Source organism: Globicephala melas, chromosome 5 (assembly GCF_963455315.2).
Source record: "Globicephala melas chromosome 5, mGloMel1.2, whole genome shotgun sequence".
NCBI classification, from domain to species: Eukaryota; Metazoa; Chordata; class Mammalia; order Artiodactyla; family Delphinidae; genus Globicephala; species Globicephala melas.
In genome coordinates this window covers 80,592,366-80,608,644 of record NC_083318.1, presented here as the reverse complement: position 1 = coordinate 80,608,644, position 16,279 = coordinate 80,592,366, and the positions used below count along the sequence as shown (strand labels likewise).

The 16,279-nt window shown below is 35.7% G+C and overlaps 1 protein-coding gene across 22 annotated transcripts in view; it reads right to left on the bottom strand.

Moving 5' to 3' along the window:
• Positions 1-16,279, bottom strand: part of ADGRL3 (adhesion G protein-coupled receptor L3) — an 859,466-nt gene that overhangs the window by 252,596 nt on the left and 590,591 nt on the right. For all 22 annotated transcript variants that reach the window (XM_060299415.1, XM_060299418.1, XM_060299419.1 and 19 more), the window contains one exon: positions 16,009-16,089. In XM_060299415.1, coding sequence (XP_060155398.1) covers positions 16,009-16,089 — 81 coding nt within the window. The remainder of the gene's footprint in view (positions 1-16,008; positions 16,090-16,279) is intronic.

Below are 16,279 nucleotides of genomic sequence, written 5' to 3'. Positions count from 1 at the left end.
CCAGGGAAGACCCTGCACATTTTTTTTTAAATGTAGTATGAGCCAAGTGCCCTTGCAAGAATTATGCTAGTTATTTTACATGAAATTTCATATTTTTCCTACCACTTATACATCATGATATATGTGTCTATCCTCTATTCAGTCTTGGCATAACCAGCAAAAATAAAATGAGTCTGAGGATACAAATTCAAATAAATACATTTTTCTTTTAATTTCCAGATGGTAATGTTTCTTAATAGTTTTCGTTTTGCACACAAAAACAACTGAAGATCCTGCCTGAAGACACAGCAGGAAATAAACATGGCTCTACATAAACATGACGGTTAGAAAGGTGAGAAAAACAATGATTCTGGACCAGTCAAGTGATTATAAAACCAGGTTTTCCAATATGGTTCCAGATGATGTAAATTTTTGATACAGCAGACCCAATGAAGCTGTGAGAAAAATACATATAAGACGACGGGGAAAGGAAAGTAAATGAACAGAGGTCCCTGCCAAGTATCAGTCTGGTGGTTTAGAACAGGCACTGAGGTCTAGTCAGCTGTCTAATGCTTGGACTGGGTGAGGGCTCTCCTATGTGAAGCTTACTATGAAGGTTTTGGAATTTTTCGCCAGCCAACTAAGCCTTGATGCCAACTTCCCCTTGATTCTGGTTACACTTGCCCAAAGGTTCTGATCTGTAAAAGACAGCAGTCTTAATCTGTTCATTTGGGGAGCTTGCATCCCTGAAGAATCTCAGCCAGAATCACTCTAAGTCACCTTAGCACGAGTTTTCATCAAATAAACCCTAACAACATTATTTGGGTTGGGCGTTAAAAGATCATCTTCTACAACCTGGGTCCCTTTATGAACTTTCCAGACATTTGAGTCAATGGAATATTCTATGGACTAATATGTCTATTGACCATTGCTGTCTATAGAAAATAGAAATAAAAGGCAGCTATGTCCATGCCGATTAGAAATGTGTCAGTGTAGTGAGGTTTTGCAATTGTATTCATTCACACTACCAGAGCTTTTTGTTTCTTTAGGATATTAGAATTAAATATCCCCCACCCAGCATCTTCCCCTTATTTGTCCTTGGTGACAGTTTTCAGTTATGTCAGACATCCCTTCGAAAATGCATGGTTTAAGTTCATAACTCTAATGAAGAAGTTCATAATCTTCTGCCACCTGGTTTCCTGTGTGAGTGCTGCCACTTATCACACTGAAAGCTAGAACTGGGTAGAAGACAAGCAGGTCCATAATATACAGGTGGAACCTTCTTTTTGGCAGCTCTGGCCTTTCAAACAGGCAAAGGCAATTGTAATGTGGTGTTGGTACTAATGTAGATTCATCCTCATACCATCCAATTTTATTATCAGTTTGTTAATATTTTCCTGTCTGTACCATTCATTTTCTTTCTAATCTGGAAGGTCCAATAGTTGCATTGATTGTTTAATAGCCTTTGAGATTTCTTTTCCCATGTAGTGGATCCTACCATCGCCCCAGTCCTAAGGTCCTTATTAGACAGCAGTTGAGACATCTCTGAAAGAACTTTTTCATAGATAGTAATTTCAGTCTGCAGTCTTCATAAGAACTGAAGCTCTCTCTAATAGAGATCTTGAAAATAGACATAGTGAAGTTCTGGCTGTGTTTACTTAAGTCCAAAGAAAAGGGCCAGAGGCTTCTAAAGATGCCTGTAGGAACATTAATTCTGAAAAACTACAAAGTGCTAGTTTCCTGGCTCTCTTATTTCCCTCAGTTTTTCTCTCACAAACCTAAGATTCTCTTTTCTTTTTACTGTCTGTCTTGTACATACCTTTTGGCAGTGCCACAGTTGATTATGGTCCAATGGAATTATTATTATGGTAAAAAATACATAGATGAAATTTACTCTCAATGAACATTTAGATGTACAGTAAAGTATTGCTAACTATATGCACATTGTTGTATCTTTGCAGATTTCTAGGGAAACTTGTTTTTTCCTAAGAGCATTGTCACTTCTTTACCAAAATCAAATTAAAGTTCATAAGTAAAGGAAACTAAAGAATTGTACTATTATTTTAAATAGATATGTGCATTAAAATATGGAATTTTATATCACATGTGATTCGTATTTATCTTCTCAAATTTCATAAATATAAACAAAACATCTTATATTTTGAAATCCCAAAAGGATATCAAATTAATTCAATGTGTTTAAAAAAGGGGCTGGTATCGGGAGAAGGAAATTTACAGTAAAAGTGACATGAATGGACCATTCATTTGTATGGCCACTAATTCTGTAGGGCAACTGATCATAAATTAAATGTCTGACATTCAGTAATAGATGATTATATCTGACATAATGAAGCTATAATGGAAGGTGTTCACACACTGCTTGACTATTAAGTGCCCATTTATTGTCCCTGTACCAGGTGTGATAGTGATAGGTTATACAAATCATCCAGAAGAAATGTCAAAATAGGCTCCTTTGCTGATAAAGCACCACACATGTTTATTAATACAGCAGCTTGTCTTAGAACCGGTCCATCTGCTCATTCGAGACAAATCTTCTTCCTATAAATATTTGAATGTTAAGAGCATGACCACTCATCATAGTTTTAGAGTAATAGGAGTGGAAAGAGAAGAGGAGAAAAAGGAAAATAGCTGTAGCTTAAATAAAATATTATCCTCTTTCTTTTACCTTAGATATGCTTAACAGAAGAACGGGTGGGGAGGTGGCTTTTAAGGTGTCATTTGCCTTAGATTACTGCTGCCTGAGTGCAGGTCATCAGAAATGGTCCAGGTTCCAGCAGCTGCTGGTGCCAGGTGGGGGATGGCAAATTTCACCAATGTTTTCCAATTACACATTTCAGTAAGGTGCAAAATGAAGTACTCCATTAAGGAATTCTCCAGAGCATTAATCCATATGCATTTAAACTTATCAGAAAATATTTTAGCTGGATAAATTTTATAAAGAAAAATAAAACCACATTTTTTTGGGGGGGGTGGTTAAAAATTCTGAGGATTTGCTACTGAAAACCCATGTTCCATAAGATAGCAACATCATGTTTTTATATAACAGGGAAAACAGAAGCAAAATTTGAGTGTTCATACCCCCCATTTTTTAACTTTAAGAAATCAGAAGTACAAGGCTGAGACATTTTCCATCCGGTATTCCAGGTTTTATGTGCTTGCAGTGCAGCCTGTACATTCTATGTTCCATCTTCAAGAATGGTTTTATCTAACAAAAAAACAAGTATGCCCTGAGGTGCCCCTCTCAAAGGAACACACACGTTTGAAATGAAGAAGTACAATTGTTCAAAAGAGTGAAACAAAGGAAAGGCATGGACCATTTGGTGACCAGAGGTGGTTTTCACTCTATAGCCTTGCCTTCATTTATTCATTCATTAAAACGTAAATAAAGTCTGGCAGGCATGCCTTTCAGGTTCCAGGAAAGAGCTTTATCAGACTCAGTATCACATAAATCCACTAGTCATACTCTACTAAATAAATTACATCTCGGGATAACTAACCACCTGGTGACCAAAGGGCCAATTCAATTACTTCTAAAAGGCTAAAGGTCTCAGATATCCCTGAAATTATTTTTCATATCTCCCATAGACTGAAAGGAAATGAGTTCCAATCATATTTCATGTTACATGTATTTTCAAAAAATAAATAATGGGTGATCTTTAGGTTGAACATGGATTTCCCTTGTCTTCCAGGACGGTATAAATATTTACCCAAATTATCCAAATTAGAAATCAAGGAATTATTTATTTTTTTCCTCCCCAGTATATCCAAGTAATCACCACGTCCTCTTATGCTTTAACTGCATATATGAATGTCTGTGAGTCCATCACATCTTTTGTATTCCCATTGCTACTGTCTTTAAGTTTGTACTCCTAAGAATCCTTTCTTAAATAACCTACTAATTTTCTTTATTCCTAATCCATCCTAAACAGAGTAGTCAACATTTCTATGCAAAATAGTGGTATTAATGCCTGCTATACCCAAAGTCCTTTGTGGTTTCTATAGGATACATTGAATTGCTAGGTTTAGTACACAAAGATCTGCTATAATCTCAGCTACAAACCCTTTTGCCAGCTTCTTTTTTCCCATTTCACATCACACCAATTGTAGACAATGAAGCGTTTCCCAGTTTCAGAGGCAATGCAGACCAACCTGACCAATAGGTTAACAGCCTAGCAGTCACCCAGGCAAGTGACTGATACTACTGTTGCTTTAATAGGGTCAATATTCAGTGTACCCAGCCTGGGCTCAGCAAATGCAGTGTTTTCATGGGTTATCTGCTAGCACTTAATGCCCTTCTTCCCTCCAGGGACTGTAACCCCCAGGCATTTGTTGGAATCCAGGGATGTGTTCCCTCAGGTCCTACATCTAAAGGGCTCAGCACTTAGTCCCACAGACAGTTTCCAGATTTTTCTGCTACTTCTGGATCAGAGAAGTCTCACATTACCCAAAGGGCAGTAATGTGGAAAATGGAGTGAAAAGCAGGAAAGAAAATCTTCAAAAAATTTAAGTGGCAGAAGGCAATTCTCTAAATGAAATTTAAATAAAGGCCACACCAATATGACTGGATTTACCTCTTTCTATGCCATCTTCCACCCTATAGCTAGAGTCATCTTTTTAAAATCAAAATCAGATTATGCAGTATTCTGTGTAAAAATTCCTCAGGGATCCTCACAGATCTTAAAATAAAAGCCAAACTCCTTTCATGGCTTACAAGGCTGACAAAGATTCCCTGCTAGATCAAACTTTAATTAGACTCCTGAACCTTTTTCTAAGTCTATCTGTGCACTTCCTTGTACAATCCAGTTTTGGCAAGGACCCTGTTAAGTCAGTTTAGTCAGAACTCCCACCCTCAATATCTGATCACCTTCCATATCTGATCAGATTCTTATCCTCCACCATCCCCTGGCTGAAGACAGGCCAGGGTGATGTCCTATCACCCTGGCCTGTCTTCAGCAAGAATTCTATTAAGGTGGTTACAGAATCCCCCTCACCTGTGATGTTTCCTTTTAGTAATTTTTCATCCAGTGACACCCCCCCCCACACACACACACACCGTTCCTTGGCTATAAGTTCCCACTTGTTTGTGCTGTATTTGGAATTGATGTCCCTTCTATCCCAGGGTCTTTATTCCTCTACTGAATAGCTCTGGGGAAAAACACTTTTTTTTTATCCCTTTACTGTCCAGCTCTGTTTTTTCCTTGAAAAGGCCCTTCATGATCTAAGTCTTGCCTAAATACTCTGCCTGTATCCCCAGTCTCCCCTCTCATTATGTCCCAGAAATTATCACGTCCACTTATTTGTTAATTTTTCTGTTCATTTATTGTTTCTCTGTCTAAGGTGTATGTTTCATGAGAACTGAAGTCTTGGCAGACTTATAAACTGCACAGTTCCGTCAACACCTGGCACATGTGAGGCCCTAATCAGTATCTGCTTAGTGAACAAATGGATTAACACACCATGACTTTTCTACTTCAGGGCCTTTGATTATACTATCCTTCAACTTTAATCATGGCTAACTCACTTTCATTCTTCATAGTTCAGCTCAATAGTCAACCTAGAATGGTTTTGGTTGACCATCCACCTTATTTATCTCCTTTATAGCTCTAACCATAACCTATTCATAACCTTGCTTGTTTAATCTGTATTTGATCTATTGTTTACCTCCTCCACTGCTAGGTAAGGTCCAGCTGTTCTCTCCTGTACATCACTGTATTGTCTGTCCCCTGTAGAGTGCTTGGCACATAGAAGGCATTCACTATAGTATAGTCACATCAAAATTAATTTGACTTAAATTCAACTATATTCACTCAAAAAGGATTTGAGGGAAGATTCCATTTGCCATTTTACTCAAGGAGCGCAAGGCCCAGAGTAACTAGAGAAGCAGAGATATGTTCCCTCGGTTCTATGTCTCTCCACAGCACTCATCACACAAGGACCTCCATTCCCAAGACAGATTTGAGGTATTTTTTATTCACATTTTCTGATATTGAGGAATAACTCACTGTTGGATAAACCATATTTTATAGACAATTTTGAGTATTTTTCAAGGTGGGTTTTATGTTTTGTTTTTTTGGCCTTACCCCCTAACTTCAAAATCTAACCCATGTATAAGATGCAGCTGCATAGAACACTGAGCACTGAATGTAAGTTAGTCTTTCAGGAGAGCACAAAGAAAAGCTGATGTAGCTTTATTGTCTGATACATGTTTGAGATTTTAAATGTATAGACATTCAGGACTTCCCTGGTTGTGCAGCAGTTAAGAATCCACCTGCCAATGCAGGGGACACAGGTTCGAGCCCTGGTCTGGGAAGATCCCACGTGCCGCAAAGTGACTAAGCCCGTGCGCCACAATTACTGAGCCTGTGTGCCACACTACTGAGGCCCGCATGCCTAGAGACTGTGCTCAGCAACAAGAGAAGCCACCGCAATGAGAAGCACGCATACTGCAGCGAAGGGCAGCCCCCGCTCACCGCAACTAGGGAAAGTCTGCGTGCAGCAACAAAGACCCAACGCAGCCAAAAATAAATAAATTAATTAATCATTTAAAAAAATAAAATAAATGTATAGACACTCACAGGAAAAATATGGTTATCTTTAATATGAAACTGTATCATAATTAAGCCAATAGGATTTAAGGAGGATAAGAACATTCAGACTCCCTTGAGGACTTATTTCCTTGATCTATATGAGCTATAATGAGTTTTAGATTAGAGCAATAAAGTATTGCTGCTAAATTATATTAAACAATATCTGTATAGCATTCTATAGGGTATGAAGCACTTTCACATATAGTATCATATTTTGTATCTGATACTTAAAAAATCTTGGGAGAGAGATTGTTGCTGTGGCTATTGGGTTTGTCCAACACTTAATACTTAATACTTAGCAAATTAAGATTATCAGGATGAAATCTGAGGATTAGAGTTGAAGCTGCATACTTCCATGTTTTTCCACCCAGGAGACTCTGATACTAAACTTAACAGGACTATCTGCTCCAGTTAGGGAAATTGTTTTTTGCTGAATTGTTAAGAACTGGAAATAATTGCTGGACCCAGAGCTATAACTAACAAAGAGAAAAGTGTTTCTTAGCATTGGGGGAGCCAAATGTCTCTTACTGTGAAGGCAATGCTGTTTGGGGTGTTATGTGATGAATAATACTCAAAGTAATGTTTCCCATACTGAAAAATATGCCTTTTAGAACTAAGAAAACAAGATCCTCACCCTCTTCATTTCTCATCATACATTGGTTGTATCTGTAATAGTCTCAACCCCTACCATCCAGGTATAAAAGATGAATCTGGAGAAAAGAGATCTTATCTAATCTCAGGCAACTGACTCTAAAAGTAAAAGATATTTTACATTTTAAGGATTTACCACACATTTTATCTTTATCATACCTATCTTCTAAACCTATTGTCAAGTAAGAATTGTTATATTAGAGAAGATACTCCTGAGTAGTGTGTGTGTGTGTGTGTGTGTGTGTGTGTGTATGCATGTGTTGTGTGGGTACAGCAAATAATTGGAACCTTATAGCTGTGTGTATTCAGCAGGTAGGGATGCAGGTGACTGCTATATTTGGAGGTCAAGCCGACTCCTTCTTCATCCCATCCCAGGCTCTAGTGGTGGCACTTAATACAACTATCAGCCTGCTGTCTGCTCCTGGTATTCAATCAATTATTTTGAGTATACAGGTAAAAAATTATTTTCTGGTGATTAAATAAATAACCATTTTGGGGAGAGAATACTGAAAAACACAGTATTAGATACCTCTTTTGAGGGAAACAGTGAGACATTTTATGAAAAGAGTAAAAAGTAACAGAGTGGCAGTAGAACAAAGATATTCTATTTTATAGAAAAAGACAACAGACACAAAAAATTTATTTGTCACTGGGTAGTAAATAGTACATAAGTGTTCAAACTACTTATATTGTGTTCTAGAGATGAATAATGGAAATGGTGAGAATTTTTAAAAAAATACTCTACTATGGATGGTCAGATCTCTCATTGCTTGCTGACAATATGTTTCATTACTAAATACTTGCTATAGTATGTAGTTTTAGAAATTAAGTCACGGTTCCTCTTGTATAAATGAAAAACTTCCATACCAGATTTTACAGATGCCTAGGTTTGAATCCTGGCTCCAACACTTAATACTTGTCTGACCTTTATGAAGTTAAAGAAAACTCTCTATGTCTCAGTTTTTTCATTCACAAAGTTGCAATAATAATACTACCTGATTCATGGTATTCGGGAAATCAGTGAAATAATAATCCATGTCAAGTGCTTAGAATAGAGCTTGGCACAAATGTTAAGTATAAATATTAAGTGTTCATACCATGTCAACTCAAAAAGGTGGTATCTATCGTAATATTCTGAAGAATAGTAAGTTTGGCTCTCTTTGGGAATTGGGAGAGAGGGGATCATATGGATAATTTTTAGTTTGAACATAGGACTTAAGGTTAATTTGCATAATCAATGTTATTATTATTATTGTTATTATTAATGACTAGCAATACCTCACCATAAAGTTGTGACATTCAGAAAATACTAAATATTTTTCTCCCTCAACAAGATAAAGCAGCTCTACTCTCATTGATCTGAATGAGACAAATCAAAATAAGACAAAAAGAAGTAAGTACTGGAACCTGTGGTAGCAGTCTTAGGAGAGCTGGGCCATTGAGCAACCTTAGGAGGGGGCACAGAAAGCCGGGAGTGGTTGGGAGATGTGGGGAGTTGTGAAGTTCAGAGAACTGAACCCTGGTCATAGCTTCTTAGAGATATCTTAATCCCGGAGACTTTCCCTTGCCTTGAACAACAGCTCCAATGGAGGAATCCTCATATTCAAGTCAAGGATCATTATCACTGGATTTGCCAGTAGTAGGCACAGTGAACCTGAAGGAGAATGTTCAGATCACAACAGTATAAAGTTTCTACTGAATACCCTTCGAATACTAGGACTATCATTCCATCAGCCAATGGGAAAGAGAATTCAAACAAGCTCCCTTCTTCTCATTCAGGCTCACTGAGAGAATGCCAAGACAAGTTGACTAGGAACCTAACGTGATAAACTACTAGATCACACTACTCTCTGGAATAATTATTCTCAACACACGAATTATTTTCCACAAGGGGCCTGCAGGAGTGTGCTAAATTATTTCAAACGATAAATGTTGGCTTTTCAACAATAACTTATATTTGGAAAGTATGTTACAATTTACAAAACCCTCCTACTTATTCCTAACAATATTGAATAAAAAGTACATTTTACCATCAAGTTTAGAATTTAACTTCAATTAAATTCAACCCAAATTCAAGTATTACTTCATAGTATGATAGTACTATGCTTGATACTAGAAATAGAATGATGATGACCAAGAAGTCTGAATGAAAAAAGTGATAGGATCCTTGTAAGACTAAGAGAGGCAGTATGTATAAAATATTTTTTCCTGTGTCTGACACAAGATGCATACTTAATGAATGAGAGTGGTGTTTACCATTAATAATAACAAGCTATACTCTCTGCCTCTATCTTGTAGGTGTTCACAGTGTACTTAAACACAGCAAAAAAATGCTTGGCATTTGCAAGTGTAGGAAAAGGGTGTTTACTTAACATGGTCAAAGTACTCTGTTATATGCAAGTTTAATTTTTATTCCCTTGGGTTAAGGGTGAATAAAGCTAGGAAATTATGTTCTACCATATAATATCTGCTAACCAGGTAAGTTAGAAAAACACCATCACAGCACTTTAAAGGACAAGCCTGGAGACTCCTCAATAAGAATGCCAGATGTCTTGTTCCTATTTTATTTTAATCAACATCAAATGCTTTTATATTTCACTAAATAATATCATTTGTTAACGTCTCAAGTTTGTGATGCTGAATCTCTGGCTATAGCCTATTTTTAATATATATGCACCAGGCAGGACCATCTGTTTATTCTGAACTTAAAAAAACATTGTCAGTGTGTGGATGTGCTGAATGTAATTTATGTTTGCACATGAAACTTAATGCCTGGCATTATTCTAGTTCATTGATTATCTGCCAATGGAACCATGTTTATATTACTCATTTTATTATAGAAAAAAAGTTTAAAAAAATAGACACAGCTTTCCAAATGTGCCCAAATATTTTAGATTTTTTTCAGAGTATAAATTGTAACTGTCAACAATTAGCAACTGTATAAATTAGCATTTAGTATTAGACTTCTGATCAAACATAAGATGCTACCTAAAGGAAGACTATACACATTACTATACAGAATAAATACAGTACTGTTTTCACCAGCTTTATTACTAGTGGTTTACCATATTAGAAGGCGGAATGTATCTGGTAACTGGCAAACTTTTATGTAGCAAAATATTCAAAGTATCATCCTTAGTAATAAAAAGGAGGACATTTTTCAGAAGTTAATGTCTTTTCTTGGTTATTGACAGGAACTTACCTAAATTGAATTGCTAGTGATGTTGTGAAGAATTCATAGGTAGGGTTCTATCATTAACTGCTAAGGCTGTCAACAAACTGTATAGAAAAACAATGAAAGAAAAGCAAACCAAAAATAAAACAACAGAGTTTCAACTGAAGAGTGTGCCTCAATTGGTATATTTGAGTCTCAAAATTCACCTCTGCTTAGGATTCTAATTCAGCTTCCAAAATAAATTCCCACCCAAACACCTTCATTGAGTGCTTCTGTCTGTAATACAGACATGATTTTGGGGTAGAGTATTTTGTGAGTAGTTAGAAAGCAAACTAAAGGTTAGGGACAGAGGATCCTTGGTGAGGACACATGTCCTTCAGAACTGCAACTTCTAATGAGCCCTGCTAAGAATTCCATTGTGCTGATTTACAAATCTGCTACAAAAATAACAAAGTAGACTTTCATTTCAGTTATAACACACAAAATTGGGAAGTATGTCTGAAAAGCATAGAGAACTTATTTGCATACAGAAATATATAATAATCCCATTAAATTAAGTACAAAATTGTAACAAACTTGTTTTAATAATGAAAGGTTTAAAAATAATAGTGCTTCTAGATGAAACTATTTTCTTTTTAAAGTCCTGATTAATGAGATGTATGGGAAGAAAAATTACTATAATGGTGAATGCTGACTCAGGATCTTATTTTTATTAAGTAGTTTATAGTGAGGGTTGTGACTATTTTTTCTATTTATAGTGGCAGCTCTGGTTAATTACCTTGTAATGTATTGTGACATTAATGCACTAGTAAACTATTGGAATTTACACTCCTATTCAGCAATAAAAATCTATAAGTTGAAGAATGCATATAAAGTTATCACAGTCATAAATTATGTGACCAAATGCCATGTATGATCACATTAAACAACAGAATCTCTCAAATTTACTCATCGGGCGTAGGTGACACTGAATTTATTAAATACTTCAGCTATTTTGAAATACAGATTTCAACATTTTTTTCAAGGTTATTTGGTAACTTGTTACTACATTTTCCATATGGTTACTAAGAGCATGTTGGTCACAATTAAAATACACAATACCAAAAAAGAAATACATTTTGACAAACAAGTGCATCAATTTCACAAAATATTTTTTCCCTAAAAAGTGAGTGCAAAAGTGAAAGAAATCAAGAGAATAGAAAGGAGGTAGTATGGTGACGTGTGGATCAAAACCAAAATGATTCCTAAGCTACATATAGAACTTAAAGGGATGAAAAAGAAATGAAAATGTCACATATACTTTTTGAAAAATAAATATATAATTATTTTTTAAAATAGAGGTTAAAAAACAATTCCAAAGTTACCAATAATTAGTTCACTATCTCAAATATTCAAAGCACAATCACTGTTAAAAAAAAAAGGTACCAAGTAATCCAAAATATTTGAGATAAGAACAGAATAAAATGGCAAAGTATCTGAAGCAATCTGATATGTAATTGTATGTTATAAAATTCATACTTTCTACTGAAAAATTCCCTGTTCTAATATTGATAGCTATATTAATACATTTTAAACATTGTTTTGTATTGCTCTCTTGATGGATATCAAAAAGCTTAAGTATGATTTTCCTATGAAAATATAGTCAAGTCTGTAAAATACACAGGGAATTAATATATAAAGCAATAATTCCTAAAACATGAACATGCATGTACACTAGTGGAAATTGGTACAGGGAGGGAAAGAAAGAGAATACAGAGAACTGTAGGTCAGTGGGGGAAGGGGACTATTAAGACGTAGCTCTCATTTTCTCAATATGTATAAAATTATAGTAGAAAAATAGAAAAAATAGGTATCTAATGTGGTTTTTCAGGTAGTTCAAAGGATATTGCTATATAATCACACAAAACTTATTAGAGACAGTATTTCAAAGTATTTAAAGAACCTAATTTATCTTATTGTATAAATTCAAATCAAAACCTATAATATACATGAGAGACTCCCTCTCTGTACATAGATATAGGTAATGTACAGGTCATTTGTGTAATTTAAATATCAAAAATGTACACTATAATTAGAAACAGTAAATGCAGATGAGGGGTGAGAGTTGAAAGTTGAAAGGAAATACTTCGTGGTTCCAAAGCAATGATATTGCCAACTCTTACCATTTCCAATATTTGTTTTTAAATAAAATATTAGATAGTTTTAAGAAAAAAAGCACAAGATCTTTTGCAATGTTGTTTTGGTGATTTATACAAACCTCTTTATTTATTCAATTAAATGTTCTTTTTTTTTGAAAATTACGGGACTATGGCACATGAGCTAATGACTATAACTGCAATTGCATTAATCACAGTAGTTTAGGAGGGTCTCTGGGTCAATGCATGTAGAGGAACTATGTGAGAACTAGAAGTTATCAAGACAATTCTTCTAAGGTAGAGAGCACAATTTGAGATAGATATAAAGCAGAGATCACTGCTGGATTCTAGTAGATCATTCTTCACCAGGTCAATACCATCACTACTTTTACTAAGATGATGCCGCTTTAAAGTGAAGCTCTTAATAATGCCTACTTGCCTACTAACTCTTCAGGGTGTAGTTTATGTCAGGTTATTTGCCAGGAACTTGACACTAACTGTTTCACTTAATCATCCTTAAAAACTTGTTTTACAGTTGATAGACAGAAGCTGCCTAAGGTCCTGCAGGTCTGCCTGGCTCCAAGGCCCAGACTCTTCCCGTATGTCACAACAGCAAACCCCAAAGTTCGCATCAATAGTAATAGCCACATATTATCTAGGGCTTACCAGATGCCAGACTCTATTCTGTATCATCCTTAATCCTCACAAAGACACTGTGAGGATTTCTTATTTCTGAACTTCTGTGTGGTAGCTGAGGAAATTAAAGATAAGAAAGGTCTAGAACTCCCAAGTTTAAGTTTATTGGCTATAAATCCCTTCATTTTATCACTCAATTTTTGTCTTGCTTCATTCTAAATTTATTTTACTCTTTATGTGCCTAGCTACAGTAGGTTGAAATGGCCCAAATTCCTCTCCTTCTTGTATCCATGGTCCTTTGGATTGTGGTTCCTCCATCAAGAGATGGAGTCCATTTCTTAAGTCTAGGGTTGGCTATGTGACTGGCTTTGGCCAATGGGACATAACAAACATGACACAAGTAGAGTCTTAAACAATACCTGAACTTTAGGACTTTCCTACTCATTGCAGGGAATCCTGTCACAATGGGAATGAGCTGGGGCTAGCCTGCTGGAAGATGAGAGCCATATGGCCATCACTGCAGATGACATCAAGGTGACTACCAAACATGTGAATGAATTTCCTCCCCTGAAAATCCAACCAGCCTGCTAACTACTAAACATCCAGCCTCAGTCAAGTCAGCACATATGCGATTCAACCAACTCTGTGGACTATAAAAATGTTTCCTGTTTTAAGCCACTAACTTTTGGAGTCGATTATTACACTGTCACACCCATGACTTTATAGTATTCTTCCCAAATCATACTGGGATCATGTCTGAAAAATTGAATTATATTAAAGTCACCAACTTGCATAAATAGGTCTCCATCTTTGGTGGGAACAACATTCTACTAAGAATTAACATGTCTAAAACAAGGCATCCATTTAAAATTCATCTCTTCCTCATGATGAGAAATTATGTCATAAGCATCCAAGTAGTTAATCAATATAGAAACCTTAGAGGCATTTCTGCTCTTTTCCCTGTATCAGTTCAGCCAATGCCATGTCTCTTCAAAACACTTCTCGGACCCTACCATTGCCACCAACACACTCCTAACTAATTTCCCAATCATCTTTTACCTGGATTACCGAAATGGCTTCCCTCTGTCAATCTTTCATCATCTACACTGATTTCAGAGATACTTTTCCCATATCAAGAACTGATTCTGGGGCTTCCCTGGTGGCGAGTGGTTGAGAGTCCACCTGCCGATGCAAGGGACACGGGTTCGTGCCCCAGTCCTGGAAGATCCCACATGCCGCGGAGCGGCTGGGCCCGTGAGCCATGGCCGCTGAGCCTGCGGTCTGGAGCCTGTGCCCCACAACGGGAGAGGCCACAACAGTGAGAGGCCCGCATACCGCAAAAAAAAAAAAAAAAAAAAAATCACAACTTTCACATATAACATATTTTGATTCATTCTGCTTCTTCTTTGTAAGGTTCTCTTATTGTCCCTGCTCAGTTTTCTTCTTGAAAAATGAGGATACATCCTTCACAATTTAGGTTGTCACCTTCACTTTCAGTCACTTAGAAATCATTTTAGGAGTTCCTATTGTGCGCCAAGCACAGACCAGTGGCTGGAGGAGAAATAATAATTATGACACTCTTTGCCCTCAAGGATCTTACAGAAGGAAAAAGGGACATTCAAGCTGAAAAATAAAATGCAGTGTTTTAGGAATAATAACTGAGGCAAGCACAGGGGATATTTGGAGGACAGAGGCATGTACTTAGCTCCTGCCTAGTATATGGGAAGACTTAACAGAGGAACTGAAGGTAAAGCAGAGCATTGCAACACTGGTAGAAACTTACTAGTAGAAAAGAAAAGGTAAGAGACTCCTGGCAGAAGAAATAGCATGTATAGAAAACATGTTCATAAAAGTCAGATCTAATGACTTTTGTTGTATACTATTGAAAGTATAAGAAAATATACTATGCCACTGGGACAAAGTGAGGAGAGTGGGAGGGAGGGGTGGAAGGGAGGAGATATGGAGATATGTGTATGTGTATAGCTGATTCACTTTGTTATACAGCAGAAACTAACACACCATTGTAAAGCAATTATACTCCAATAAAGATGTTAATAAAATAAAAATAAAGCTATGTTCCCCTTTGGAAAAAAAAAGAAAATATACCATATTACTTTAAACTGAAAAATTAACCTTAGGATATTTGGTATTTATAAAATTAAAAGTTTGTCTATTATTACATTAGTTTGAACATTATAAAACATTTAAAAATCATTAATTTTTAAAAGTAGAAAGATAAATTCTGTATTTAGATTATGAGATAAATGTTACTTTTAACTTCTATATTGTATGACTAGTTATTTTTAAAAATCTTTAAACAGATGGCATCAATTTAAATACATAATTTTAATTTATTACTTTAAAACTAAATTATATTAATAATAAAATGACTTTTAAAAGGAATAATAAAATATAAGATATCACTTTGCAAGGAAATAAATCTGTCAATATGACTTAGATTAAGACATCTTAACTTATTTTAAAATAAAAAAGGATAGTAGAAGAAGAAATTTCCAATAAACAAAAGTAATGGTTATCTGGTAATCTCTAAATCTAGGTTTGTTTTCAACTAGTCTTCCACTATGGATCCTCATTTCTTATTTGGTTTACAAACATTTCTCAAAACAATATTCACATCTTATTATAAATAAGACTTACTCTTTCTGTTATTACGTTCCTTACACACCGTTTTCCTCCTGTTTTTTAAATAGGCACTGCATTGTAAGATACATATTTACAGTTATCTTTAATTTAATTAACTGTCTTCAACAAAGAATGAATAAATTTCTTTTTCTTTAAACTAAAAAAAAAGAATACAACTCACCTCTAACAGGGGGTCTTTCTAGCTCAGAGTCAAGGTGAATTGGTGGAGAGATGTACGGTACCTGTCCATGATGCGCCTGTCCTGTGGACCCAAAAATAAATGTTAAGATATTATAATTATGTCTTCTTACATTTTTTTTGGTTTTATGATGTCATACATCTCTCTTCACACTGAATTACTAACCATTACAGAGTGCAGACAGATCTATCCAAACACAGAATCATTATGTGTCATCCAAACATCAAGCAATTAAATCAGTCCTTCTTAACCC